The sequence below is a fragment of the Haplochromis burtoni genome, unplaced genomic scaffold, assembly GCF_018398535.1.
Source record: "Haplochromis burtoni strain Fernald_Lab_line unplaced genomic scaffold, NCSU_Asbu1 Contig_136, whole genome shotgun sequence".
Taxonomy (NCBI): Eukaryota; Metazoa; Chordata; class Actinopteri; order Cichliformes; family Cichlidae; genus Haplochromis; species Haplochromis burtoni.
The window spans coordinates 394026-408988 of NW_024582497.1; the positions used below are offsets into that span (position 1 = coordinate 394026).

The 14963-nt window shown below is 40.1% G+C and overlaps 1 protein-coding gene across 6 annotated transcripts in view; it reads right to left on the reverse strand.

Moving 5' to 3' along the window:
• Positions 1-4456: 4456 nt before the first annotated feature.
• Positions 4457-14963, reverse strand: part of elavl2 (ELAV like neuron-specific RNA binding protein 2) — a 30764-nt gene continuing 20257 nt past the window's right edge. For all 6 annotated transcript variants that reach the window (XM_042224369.1, XM_005930879.3, XM_005930875.3 and 3 more), the window contains 5 exons: positions 13951-14054; positions 11638-11791; positions 9620-9845; positions 9017-9055; positions 4457-7218 (listed from right to left, as the gene is read on the reverse strand). In XM_042224369.1, coding sequence (XP_042080303.1) covers positions 6888-7218; positions 9017-9055; positions 9620-9845; positions 11638-11791; positions 13951-14054 — 854 coding nt within the window. In that variant the 3' untranslated portion in view covers positions 4457-6887. The remainder of the gene's footprint in view (positions 7219-9016; positions 9056-9619; positions 9846-11637; positions 11792-13950; positions 14055-14963) is intronic.

The window sequence follows — 14963 nt, forward strand, 5'->3', positions numbered from 1 at the left end:
AGAGAGAGCATGTGTGTGACTATTTTCTTCATCAACACCGTCTGAAATGTAGGCTGAAGTATAGGGGACACATCGCTGGAGCTCTACTCTTTATGCACTAGACTTGTGGGACTGCAGGTCAAAGCTGCACCACATTAGAGCTGGACATCAAGGGTAAAGAGGATAAAGGGTTTTTTTTTTTTATACCCTAGAAAGCAAAGACCAGGCACACACAACATCAAGCACATTTCTCCTTAGGCTAATTACCCCTGATGATGGGCTAACCCTGGGCATCCCACAGGGCACTGCTGCAGTTTGGGTTTTTTGTGAGGGAAAGGCTTAATTCATTTGGAAAAATAGAAACTGTATCCAATAATTACAGACTCAGCTGTCTGATCAAGTGTCAAATATTTGAACCTTAATGAAATACTATTACAATATTCTTGAAGAAGACAGAACTGACATCATGCAGCAATATTCAGAGCCCTAAATTTTGAAAAGCTGATAAGAGAATTAAATACACTCCTACATTTATCACACCTTTAAATCTATAAAATGAGTATTGTGTTATTTAAACCTTGGAGGCTGTGCTGTTCTCTTTGCAGCTCAACTGTGTGGTATCAGTTTGCCAGGAGCTAAAAGAGCCACGATTTAGAGAAAACCTGAAATTATTTGAAATAAATGTTTCCAATGTAAGGAAAATCACTGCTAATGACTTTAAAGATAAAAATTGTCTCCAATAAATAAAATAATAACAAAATAGCCTTACAGCATCTGCAGGTAATCTCGATGCATGCATCTACAATCAGAGAAATTTAACTGGAATGGGATTCATACCAGTGGAACAACTTTGCATTCCAAAAATTATGAACGTACAAAGACCGGGGATTTTGGAATATTTGTCCCTGAACAGACAAATCAAAGATAAAGCTGTACAAAGAGTGTGTGTGACAGCCACAGAGACTAGTATCCACTGACTAACATCTGCATGTCATCAGACGCTTGATGATCAAGCCACCTGCCGCAAAGTTCAATTGAACCTGAAGTGGAAGCTTTTAGTGGGATAATGATGCCAAGCACCAAAGAATGGCTCAGAAAGAGGAAATGGTTATATGGAGTGGGCCAATCAAAGCCCAGATTTGATTTGATTACATATGGATGCAGAAAACTTTAAAATCACTACTCTGGAATCTGTTTGAATTTAATTTACATGGAGAATTGAAGAATTTTGAGACAAAACGGCTACAAAAGGTTATTTCAGCTCAAATGTGGCTCCTACATGGAATATTTAACCCAATACTATTATTTTTAATAAATGATATTAAAAATATCAAATCATTCTTGCAGTTGTGATCAAATGCATTACCTTCATTTGCAATGTTCTTCCAAAGCTGGTTGGAAGAACGCATCACAAGGTTCATAAAAATATCCGTGAGGTCCAAATTGCGTTCAAATACTACAGATCTATAAAAACAACTGAGACATCGCCGTGCTCCAACAAACTACAGCTTTTGTTCTTTGAAATGCTTCGGTAAACAAAACCCTGCACACTGGTCCAGTTTGTACATTTTGTTTTTCTGTAATAAAGTAGTAGAAATTCTTTCACTGCACTTTATTCAGGCTGGCCTATGGAAGTACATCTAATGAAAGTCCATGAATAATAGCTTCATTGTGCATTCATGTGGCGCTGGAATATTCCCATGAATTTTCTCAAGTAGACTAAACTACTTTTGGTAAGAGATGCAGCGATGTTGATGTCGTACACAAAACATGGCTACAAGCAGCTGATTTTTGCACACACGAACGCAAAGTGAAAAATCATCTTTCCAACTCGGGAAAACTCAAATTATCCCAGAAACAGTTTAACAGCAGAGGAAACATCAGCAGCTCAAGTTCGTTTATCTCTTTATGGTCTTGAGTAGTTTTTAATTTTGCAGTGAACCGTCCATTAAAACCATGAAACTCACAAGCTTCAGTGCATCAGTCAAGCAATCTAGTTGTGTAAGCTAAAGGTGCTAACTGCTAACCTGAAGGCTTCAGGAGGAGGAGTCAAAAACACATTGATCATGTTCACGTTTTATACACAGCATGATTAGAAGATTGCAAGGACAAAAAAAAAGAAAAATCAGACTAATGTGTCAGAGGATAACACGGTATCCCCGTCAAAGTCAAAAAGCTAATTTTTAATCCTTTGTGCTTCATCTTGCGATCTGAATGAAATCTTTGAACGAGCATTCAAAGAGAAGTAGATGCAATTTTCTGCACCTGCCAAAACACTGCTGATTCAGTGCACAGCTGGAGGAAACCCACTGAAAATGCATTTCTTTATGTCAAACAACTAAAAGCACAACGTGCTATAAACTCACACCAACTCGTCTGTGACGCCCGTTAACTGCTGAAGCCTAATCCTGTTTTCACTAGCAGCATGTAATCACTGCACACAGTTCAAAATCATTTGTAGTGCCACGATAAGACCAGTTTCAGCTGCGAGAAGAGCCGCTAACATGTCAGATAAAAACCAAGCACGCCGTCGCTCAGCCAAAGCTCCCTCACACATCATCCGTTTCCAGCAAAGATCCACAAACCAGAGAAGTGTCATGAAATCTTAATATTGACACTGGTTTTAAACAAAAAAAACAAAAAACGACTCCTTTCAGGGAAAGACATTTCTGCTCGCGCACGCAGGCTAATGGAACCGTAAATATCGGAGGGGAAGCTTTATAAGGAGCTCAAAGAGCAGCCTTCTTATCTGCTGGAGCCAAACAGAGCTAGAATGACTACATGATTGAGCATGCCATAAATATTGTTTTCATTAAACTGAGCAGTGTGCTGAAACCCCACTCCCCCCAAAAAACAGTGGATACTTCAGAAATGCTTTCTTTACAAAAAGGGGGAAGAGAGAAGAAAAAAGCAACTGGCTTATAAAGCAGCTCCCATCTACGTCCTTGCAGTGCCCCTAAAATGACAGTCGGGGAGTGTGAGGTGGCTGCTCTGTAGGGAAGCGCACTTCAAAGCAGGCCATTTCATCAGCGACCGTCAGCCTCAAGTGGAGCATGAGATAAAAAATAAAAAGGAAGGGGAGAAAGAAAAAGAAATCAATACTCTAGACCAGGCTTCTTCCTTCAAGCCTTGCGCTGCTCTTTGTGTTGGAACATTCAAGTCAGCACCTGAACTGTGCCCCAATTATACCTCAACCTCCTGCAGAAGAAACCTGAAAATAGATTAGCATTTTTTTTTTTAAAACATTTGAAGTTCAGCACTTTCAAATATTGTATCTAAACTATTCCAACCTCAGTACTACAGTGCAGTGAAACGCTAAGAAGGTACAGCTACAGTGGCAACCCCTCCTCACACCCCAAAATTTGCAAAGTGAAGCAGTTGGGTGGGTTAAAAGTGTCGTCTCATGATCGTAAGGTTTCAGTAAAAGGTGGCCGCTTTATTAGGTTCACTTTCAATTGCTTTAAAATGCAAGTTTGGTCACACGTCAACACAGCCTGCTAAAGTTTGATGCCAGACAGGTTGGTCTGAATATTTCAGAAACTGCTCTACTGGTTTCCCAACACCGCCATCTAAGTTTTAGAGAAATGTCCAAAAAGGAAAATATTGTAGTGGAGACCAGAAGAAAACAGCAAGACTGCTTTGCACTAATAGGAGGGCAACTACATCGAACAACCGCTCGTTACAACCAAGTTCTGCAGAAGAGCATCTGTGAATGAACATGTTGAATCTTGGAGCAGATTACTAAAGTAGCAGGACACTGTCATCCCAGAACAGGAAACTGGGGCTACAACTCACACAGGCTTATACAGTTGGATGATAGAAGATTGTAAATGCGTGAGTCAGGGTCAGACTTGAACATGAAAGCATGGATCCATCCGGGCTTGTATGAGCAGTTCAGGCTGCTGCTGCTGCTGCTGGACATTTTCGTGGCACAGCCTTTTGTACCAATCGAGCTTGTTTGAGACGGTGGATGAACTGAGGCGCTGCACCAAGGACGAGTACTAAATAGGGAAGACTGAGCCGTTAATAACAGGTCCACTTTAAGGCTACTTCATTCCAAAATAAATCCTGTCCAATTTAATTTAGAAAAGATGAACCCTACCATTTTACTGCCAGTAAAGTTTGAGTCACTGGGCATTTAAACATTCTGCAAATCTATTTGGCTTTCTCGTGTACGTGGAGAGAATTACTACAGAAGCAGAGAGCTTTAAAAGCCCGGAAATCTGCCCATCAGCAGGGAAGTGCATCATATCATTTAAACAAAGTTAAAAACTGCATATTGCTTTTTTTAAGGAAGCCTAAGTACTGAAACATTTGAGCAACTGTCAAGTGAAAAGCAAAGCAATTAGACTGGCTAGTTAATGGGGGGTCGTTTCCAGCTTAAAGCACAACAGTTTAAAACTAAACATTTCGGCATGTAGTTAATAAAACTCAGTTTCCTGTCAGACAGGAAACAGGAATGATCCAATCACAAAGCTTCATTGCCCTTCAACTTATTTATTGATGTACTGAACATGGAAAAAAAAATAAATCCAAAAGTATCCAAACACAAAGTAAAGAACATGTACATCCTTTTAAATACTTAACAAAAAGATTCTATTCCAAAAATGCTGTGAACCAAGTCAGACTATACAACTTCAAATAAATAATCACTCTCATATTAAGAATTGAGAAAAGAGGGATGGGAGGAAACATTTCCTCATGCCAGACCTGCAGCACAATTTCCCAAGACCAAAAAATAAATAAATAAAAAATAAAAGGAAAAAAAATAAAATAAATAGAGGGGGGGAAAAAAAAAAAAAAAAAAAAACCCCAACATCAAGCGGTTACATAAAGGAAAAACAAAACTTATTCTCAGCAGTGGCAGGTCAGGCATGACAAATGTTGTCTCTTCCCTACAGCAGCAAGTATCACAACTCATCTAGACTTAAAGTTTAACTTGTACAAGTAACACAAAGAAGGAATAGATAAACAAGAAAAAGCAGTTGCAAAGATAATTATATAATGCATAGCACACTGCTCGTTTAAGGGGAAGCATGACTAATAATCGGTTGAAATACCAAGCAGGATGCAGGTGCAGTATTCAGTGCATCTAAGGCTCAACCAGCCTCCATTCATGTGTTTGAGATGAGCTAGATGTTGACAAACTTCTGCAACCAACTTTGCTATTGTTAATGGAACTGCTTCACCGCCCTTCCCCAAAGTGAATAAAGCAATATACACCTTTTTACGATTTTAAAGACAGGTTATATGCATTACGTATATATTTATATATAGAGATATGAGTATGAAAAAAGTAATCAAATAGTTCAAAACTGTGGTTTATATCCATTCTTTACCACATAAATATATATCTATAATGTTTATATATAAAAAAAACCAAAACAAATGTCTATAGTTTCTTAATACCTTTTTTTTTTAACGAAGCAAGACTATCTACAGACCTAACAACCAACAAATCTGATGCACTAATGCTAGTCCATAGGACGACAACTCAAGTATTTCAACTGAAGAGAAACTGAAAATAAAGATCCAAAAACAAAAAAAAGACCTTACACAGTCCTGAAAAGAAAGTTGTATATAATAATCACACTTTTCAATGAAGTCCAAACAAAAACCAAAGTCTGCCAAGTACTCAACATAAAAAAGGACTTATTTACACAGCTCAAAGCTCAGGAGGAACCCTTCTATTTGTCACGCTAGTTGTTTTTTGATGCTGCTGCCTTCACTGGCTTGTCTTCAATCTTTCATACAAAGTATGTAAAAACCCTCATTGGTTGATATTAAGACAAAAATTAGTCTAATGATATTGTAGATACACCACAAAACACCATGAGCTCCATCTGAAGGGAATCTTAGAGGAAGAACTGATTTTTCTTTTTTCCCTTTTTTTAAATCCCCCATTTACCTTTATGATATCTCCATGTTTTTAATTTTTCATGCACTTTTTGCAGATCAACCTTTGAAGTTTTGTCCGTTTCCAAATCAGACCGGAAAGCGAGTCGCTAGCCGTAACGACCAGACGACCGAGGGGAGGGGGGGGGGACCCACAGATGATTTTACAAATGAAACCAGCACTGCCACTGATTCTATAATCTAAAGGTAATACAAAGATCTCAAAAGGTATCTTTTACATCATAAATCTCTCCAGAAATTTCAACCACTGCAAACTTTCTTGTAAAGTTCAAAAGCTCACAAGGTGTCATATGAAGATATTTCTCAAAGTATCCAAGTCAAAATATTTTGTTCCAGGTCCAGTAAAAAGTTTCTCCAAATTTTTCTTTTTATAAAAATAGATGCTTTTAAACCCACATCAAAGAGGTTCTTAGCTCTTTGGCAAGGTACTGCTTTAAGAATCTTTTTTTTGTCTTTTTATCTGTTAATTGTACAATAAGCAACATTATGCAGCCAACCAATAACCAACTGATATTACAGGAAACAGAATACTTACAAAATTAACAGAACCGCAAATAGTTCAACGCAAGTACTTGCTAACCACCGAAGGCATAAACGCACGTGTGGCAAATCAGGACACAGAAGTACAAAGAAAAATCACTACACATAACCTTACAAGACTTACTGTTTCAAAGCAGATGTGCAACAAAATGACAAAACCTAGAGTAACATTTTAGATGGTCCATCTGTAAAGACAGCAAGAGAAGTCAACATGACAGGCATCAAGACCTGCAGGTATTTTTCTGTTTGAAAGTATAGAGAAGATTCAAAGTGTAGCAATGGGAAAAAAGAGAAGGAAAAAAAAAAGAGATCACATTGTTGGACGCTAAATATCGTTTTTCTTCGCAACACTGATTTACAAAGCTCTTGTTACTAATGTAGAAAGTTACGGTCAATACGCTTCCATTTTCTGTTTCCATTTTCTGGTGAGTTTTCTAGAAACAATCTCAGTTTCAGGCTTTGTGTGTTTTGTTGGTTTTGAATGACACTTGCAGAACTCTGTCCCCAAGGCGGTATCCATTCAAGCTGGCGATGGCCACAGCTGCCTCGTCGTAATTAGTCATGGTGACAAAACCAAATCCTTTGCACTTGTTTGTGTTAAAGTCGCGGATAACCTTGACGTTTGTGACAGCACCAAACGGCCCGAACATCTGCCAAAGGATGCTTTCATCTGCGTCCGGAGCCAGGTTGTAGACGAAGATGCACCAGCCAGTGCCCGCGTGCCCCGGGATGTTGATGCCAGCCAAGCTGGTCACCCCGTCAATGGCCATCGGGGAGAACCTGCTGTTAAAACACAAAAAGTAACATGGTTCAAGGCAAGAGCCAAAATGAGCACAAAACGGGCCATTTTATAAGACAGGAGATCGTACCAACAAGCCTAACAGAGTGTGACAAGTCTCTGCAGGGATCAGCTCTACCCACACATCGTGAGCCATGGATGCTTCTATGGCCATATGGTGCTAGTGCCATTCTTTCATTTCAGGAATTACATAATCAGATTTTTCACAAAACACACTTCCTTCATCTTCTGCAGCAAGTCACCTGAGCAGCAACCCTCAGAATAAATGCACAGATTCAGTCCTCGAGCTACTCCCCACACATTTAGTTTGTAGCTTCACAACTGCAAAGGAAATTATTTCCTCCAAATCAAAAACTGGCAAATCATAAAGGGAAATAAATTCTATATAAACGCGGCAGTTGCCAAGAGCATAATAACGAGGCACAGAAAGGCTCTGGCCTTCGGTAAGTGTGCTTTTGCAGATTTAAGAAACAAAATTCAAAGTGCATGAAAAGCCTATGAATTATTGCAGCAGGTGTCACACAAGATTAGCTGCTCCACTTGGCCTCTCAGGGAACATCCACTATGACAGGTGTGCTCCCAGCATCAAGGACCCACGGAGAAATTTGGCAACCAAGACGTCAGCCAACGAGCACGGCAGAGGAGAAATCGCACGTCTATTGCTGCTGGTGACGGCTCTTTGAGCTTTCAGGGAACTGGACTTCAATCACACACGAGGAAGACATTCTTATAAAACTGAACTGAGACAAACTGGTATCCCGGCGAATCCTGAAAGACGTCTGACGCAACAAAGTTTAAAACAGGACAGGGCTGTCCATAATAGATCAAGGTAAGAGTGCAAAGCTCAATACAAACGTGCAATTTTGTGCAATAGCGAGTAAGATTGTAAGAGTCTGCCCTTTGTTATGTAGACAAGCGGCGTAGACAGTGCTTTAATCTATCACATGTTGTGACATTAGCTCTAGATTAAAGCGCTCCACTGCATCACCAGCAGCTGATTTTATACAGTTTCCTTATTTCAGAGAACACGTTTAAAGGACAAATACCTAAACCCGTTTATGTTAAACACTGAGCATGGCCACTAAAGCAGTCACCTCCGTGTCCCCAAAGATACAGAGACTCTGCTTTGTTCAAACCATAAAGAGTCACCACATTTTGCCACAAACTGCACTTCAGATTCTCCAACATGGCAGCTGAGCAGACCACATGCTGCTCTTTAGTATATTAACGCACTAAATACTCAATTAGATTAAAGGATATCGACCCGGTTAGCAACCTACAGACAATGCAGTCATGTTATTTATGCTTTAGAAATTGTAAACCAAACCAGAAACGATGCCACATCAGGCAGTAAGAGCGACTTAAATCAGATAAATTTAGCAGGTAGTTTTTGACATCCTGCGCTGGTCTAACACAATGGAGAGACCCTGCCCCTCCAGCCTATGCTCTCAGCATACACAGGTCTGCCTTTAGGCATCTGCAGCAGCTGTTCAATATTTACATCATGACTTACTGTGAAGACAAACAGCCTGATTCACCCACACCAACTGAATTGTGTGTATATTTGTTGTGGATGCACAGAAAAGCATTTGCTTTGAGCAGCAGTCCCATATTGAATCAGTGCCACTTTATGCAGTGTTAACTACCTACACAATGCTGCCATAGAGCTCATAGGAAATAAACAACAAAATGTATCCCATCAGCTCCCTCACGTTAGCTCGGAATTTCCCTCAAGGATCAATTAAGGCAGACTACAGAATCTAAAACAGAAAGTCAATTTACCTTTTGACTCCGTAGGCCATGTTCAGCAGATTGTCCAACCTTAAAAAAAGCAAAACACCAACAGACAAATTAATTTTATAAGAAAGAAACTTTTCAGGAAGCTGATGAGTTTTGACAGGATGACAAAGATGAGTAATGGGTCTGATACCACGATTAAAGTCTGCTGTTCCACTTAAATTTTCCCAGTCATCCTTCACAACACAGCCAACAGGAGACTTGCAGTTCATACAGAAAAAGGGTCAATTAGGCTGACAGGGTGGCAGCTTTAACAACCACTGACATCAATCAGCACACTGAAAATTAACACATTTTTTGGACTAACTCGCACAATTTGTTCATTCATTGCTCATCTCATTTCCACATTTGCCAAACATCTGTTTAAACCAGATTGTGTGGTAGGCCTACGTCTGCAACATGCCGCAAAGTCAAGAATGTAATAATGGGGATGATATATTCTGCCCAGAGTACCGACGGGCTCCGACACAGAATATTTTCACGATGCTGCCAGTGAGACAATTTAAATGCTAATATCCAAAAACCTCAGAGGGTCAACAAAATCAGCTTCACTAGCAGCATTATACTTTTTTGGTGTGCCCCTTTTACCTGAAGCGTTGTGCCTGCTGTGCGAGGGGTCCTGGGTACCTTCGATTGGGTGACTGATAGAGCTGGGACAGCAGCGCCTGGCTGGTCTTTTGGCTCGGGTTGTTTGCAAACTTGACTGTAATGGGTTCGGTGGCACCAGGCGGCTTCTGACAGTTCAGACCCTTGATGGCCTCCTCAGCCTCAACTCGCCGGTCAAAACGAATGAAGCCAACTCCTCTGGAAACACCTGAGAGAGCCCAGTAACTCCAGATTAGTCATACTGAGCTTCACCCGACTGTCAAAACATGACCTAATGATCAGCCTTTTAAGTAGACTCGTTTATTTATTTTTATTCCCCTCCAATATGACTTTACCATTTTACCCAGTAGTACAGTGAACTGCTTTCAAGGTCTATCACTACACTGTAAAGTAATTTCTTACTCCAGTTTTAAAAGCATGACCTTACAGCATGCGTGACCACAAACATTTGCTTTTTTATATTTGTATGTATTAACAGTGAAGTGCGTTCCATGTCTGGAAATTCATTAAATAACACAACATACACACACAGGAGGAGGACATACATCAGCAGTGACATGTATTTATGGACATCTATGAAGTAAACTTTATATACAACTAGGCTGGTAGGAGTTTAACAGCTGTAATTTCTCTGTAAAGTGACATTTTACTGTCTGTTATTAGCAGCTGAACATTAGGAAAAAGCGACATTATGTTAGCACAGATGTAGAAAAACTGATGACGCAGGTACTTTGTCTTTGACACACTCTAGAGACACAAGCTAATTATTCATATTTAGTTATTCGTTTAACTCAGTGATTCCCAAAGTGTGGGTCGGGGCCCCCTGTTGGGTTACAAATGTGCTGCAGGTGGGCCATAGTAATAAAATGCAGTTTGAAATCACTCAAGTATGTACAGTTATGTACTTACATAAATAAATTTAAATAAAAATGAATAAAAACTGGTAATATAAGCTGTTAGTTTGTGACAGTCTGACCTAAACTTACTGCACTTATACTGAAGTTTGTGTCACAGTGGCAGGTGAGTCACACATCAGCCTTAATCTTACATATGGTTGATTAGCATTAGCAATTTATAGGCGACAGCACATTTAATTTGTTTAATAACACTTTCTCCTGTACATTGATTTGAGAGGATTTAAGTTGAGGTGGGCTCCATGTGATTTAATGGCTTTTAAGTGGGCTGCATCACTCTTGACTTGCTGCTTCGACTTATTTACCCTCTTAATGCCCTGTTGGGACACCAGTGCATGTCATTCCCCTCGGTCACATATGCGACTGCTGCCTGCCAATGAGCGCAGTCTTTGCCAGTATTGGTCAATCAGGCCAGCCTCCCATGTCATTTGTGTAAGAAGTTTTTGCTGCACATTTTGCTACTTTTACATTTTTAGCTCATTAACACATTTCTGTTATTTCTATACATAAAAAAGTTGCAGGTTGCAGAAAGACTGAGCTGGGTTATTAATACTAAGGTAAGACCATTGAATCCTCAAAGAACAAGTGGTTTTATGTTTGAAAACTATGAAAACAGCCATTCCCATAACACACGCCAGAAGGAATAAGCTTCAGCAGTGGGACAGAACCACTGGGAAATGTCCCAGTGAAAGATTCTGTTTATCAGTGTTTCATAAGGCTTCTGCTTGACAGCTGAGGAAAGGAGAATATAACTGCTCTAAATGCATTTCATTTCTTGCCATAAAACAGGTATCGCATGTACACCTTGGGGATGGAAAGAGAAAAGGGAGTAAGTGCAGGCAGGAGGGAGAAATTATGACGCATCGAGTCCTGCTACTTTATACTCAATTTTATATTCCATCTATGCATATTTATGAGCACGTCTTGTGGAAAATTGCATTTTTGGGAACCTCGTAGCAACACCTCTGATGCATTTCTCAGTCCTGGTTGTGTCATTTTGCTGGCAGTCAGGAGGGAAATGGGAGGATGGGCGTGACAGAGTGAAGATGGAACAAAGACGAGGGAAAGCTGTCATGCTGTACTCACCAGTCACCTGGTCCACCAGAATGCGTGAGGTAATAATGCGTCCGTACTGAGAGAAGAGCTGCTCCAGTTCCTTCTGAGTCATAGTTTTTGGCAGGCCACTGACGTATAAATTTGCATCTCTGATGGAGGCGGAGCTTGGACGCGCATAGGAAACCTACAAGTGGAAACAGTTGTCGACCTCAGTATATTACAGCCAGTTTACGCACAAGCAGGTTAGACCATCCATCACCTTTGATTCCTATCTCCGAACAGAGGCTGTAACCGAGTCATAGCGGAGAGAATATAAACTAACTCACGTGTGAGTGAACTTGCAGGCCACACACAGAACTGCATCACATGATAAACTAAATACACCGTCTTCTGTAGACTACATTACTGTGTAGGGCATCTCCTAACATCATAGCCAGCAGACATCAAGCCCGCCAGTGTTTGTAAAACCATCTGTATTCCAACTTTAACCATCACGTGATAACACAGTGAGACCACAAACCAGACATTCAATACAGACCGTCGGCTACGTTTGAAAATGTCCCAAAATGAGCTCAACTTTTCCCATCCTTAACCCGAGGGACCCCATTAATGCAGTGCAAGGAAATCAGGGCTTTGCAAAAAAAAAAAAAAAAAAAGTGTTGTCCACAAACTGCAGTGACTCATGTGTTTGTAACATATTAGTTAATATAAAGGATGTAAGTGTTAGCAGCTGGGTTTTAGGAACATTAGGGTGGTGCATTGCTGGTTTCTGCTGCTGCCTTCCTCAGTGCAAACCTAAACACTAAAACATTTTATTATTATTAATTGGACACTGACAAACCAGCCTGTCCACAAAGAGTTTAACCTGTCACATTTTGTCCCTCAACTCAAAATCCTGACAATTTAAACGTCAGGCCCATCAAGAAAGCTCATCTTTCAAAATAAAACAATATTTTAAAAAACCCCAAAGTGTTAAAAATCGCTCTACACAGCAACGTGGCTGCCTCTTTACCTTCATCTGAACTACTCTAGAGGTTTTGTTGCCTCTGAATTCAGATTACATCAGAAAAATCTCCAGCAACAGGCTAGAATAAATATGGGGCGCAAACAAACATCCATCCAGAAACCCAGACAAGTAATAGCAAAGAGAGGTAGACTCAATCCTCTACCAGGTCATGTGGATCAATACATCATTACACCCCTCAGCAGTCAAATTCATTTTTCTCCATGCACCATCTCATTTTCGGTTATGTCGAGATTTGTCTGATAATCTGCAGGAACCAAAGCAGCCGAAATTTTCAGAGCTGATGTGATAAGAAGTGTTGGAGGATGGTTTTGTGGAAGAGAATTGAGAGAATCAGACAAAGAAAGAACAGAGTGTGTGAGTGTGTTCCCCCTAGCGTCACACTCATCTTTATTCCTCTGTCATCATTTTATGGGAATAAATAAAGGTCAAGTGACCACACCTCAAAATCTGCCGTGTACCACCGGTGAAGAGTAGAGTGATAACAGTAAAAGCTAAAGCCCCCTGCCCAGCCTCCTCCATAGTCTAACCTTCACACTTTATTTAATGCTAATATTTGCAAAGTATATTCCCCCACTTCACTGGGTTTATTTGCACTTCTGACAGGGCAGCTAGAGAGTTTCGGATGTGTGATGCATAAGGCAATGTTACCATGTTCTACTTTCAGGGGTATGAACTGAGACAGGCAGCGACATGAGAAAGATGGGCTCCGATTTGTGGAATTGAAGCGGTATGGCCCACAACACTACATCTTCCGCTGTCATGACATGCCACATCTGCACAATATTGAAGTGTTAAAAACAGAAATAATCAAGCGTACAGCTTACAAATTTGGTGCTATTCAAACATCAATTTTCTATTACAAAATATGTTTTTGCCCACAGAAATTCTCTAATAGCTTTCTGCCTGATATGAGAAGGCTAGCTCCTTGTAAGGCCAGCACAAAAAAAAGAAAAAAAAAGTATCACATCTAATAATCTGACTCCACCATCCACAAATCCTGCAGCACTATATGAAGCAAATGAGTTTCTCCACCAGCACATTGAGTGCTACATTGCCTGATGAATGCTAATGGCAGCCACCTCCCTGTAAAGGCATACAGCAGTGCTACAGCACATGCAACCATAGAAACAGTTCTGCTCTACTAGAGGCCCAAGCAAAGCCGCCTGTGCCCAGATTAACAATAGGCTCCCTTTACACCCCACACTGCTCCAGCCTCATTATGTCTCGACTCCAACCTACAGAGCCAGACATAACCGGTAAGACATTTTTATTTATTTTTTCAAACCTGTCAAAAAGGATAACATATGATGTCTTACCTTGATGGTTTTGGTCTGAAGTCTCAAGCCATTTAAGGTATTGATGGCCTTTTCTGCATCCTTTGGGTCCACATAATTCACAAATCCATAGCCTAGGCTCTGCCCTGCAATCACAATATAAATAAAATTAATGTGACATGAAATTTAAGACAAATGTGTGCAAAAACAGGTCTTTTTAGAATCAGCAGAATTAGCATAAATGTGGTTTTACCCCCTCCCCAAACAATCTCATATCTGACACAGCACAGAGGTCAAACCATTTCCTACAAATCTCAGGAAATTTACCACAGGTTGTAAACAAACTAAACACGCTCTTTGACAAACAGGTTTTAAATTAAAAATGACAAGCAATTGCTCTGCTTTCACACCAACTCATCTACGACAGAGCGAAGTAGCCGAGGCTCAATGTCTTCCCCTCCCGCTGCAGTTTATCTCTAAAATGTACAATAGATTGACACCCACTCACTATGTGCACAGAGGCAATTCAATTTCCTCCACCCACATCCTGGGTTTCTCTGCAATTTCACTGCCGGTCAAGTTCACCATCTCGAGCAGTTTCACCATATTAATGCAGCACATATATAAACAAGCTGAATGGCATCGGAAAGTTTTGGGAAATTAAAAATAATTTAAATCTCTGACAGTGAGGCTCATGACACCATTAACCTGCACTTTGATTAGTTATACTAAAGCAATGATTGCGGCAGAAGTTCTTCCTGCAGTAGCAGATTTTTTCTCTTCAATATAGACTTTTCTCCATCTCTCGGGTGCCCCTAATTAAATGCACGTAAAACTAGACTTTCTATTCTTTCAGTGATATATTAACTCACTCCATGCTTCAAACTGACAAAAATATATACATTTTTTCCTACCGCCCAAAAAAGCTCTCATTGAGACATTCATGTCTACTACACAATACTGTAACAGACACCGTCACATCTGTGCACCACTGCACAGGTGATACGCTGAATTTAAAGTAATCTGTCAATTTAAATTTTAGATATTAAATGACT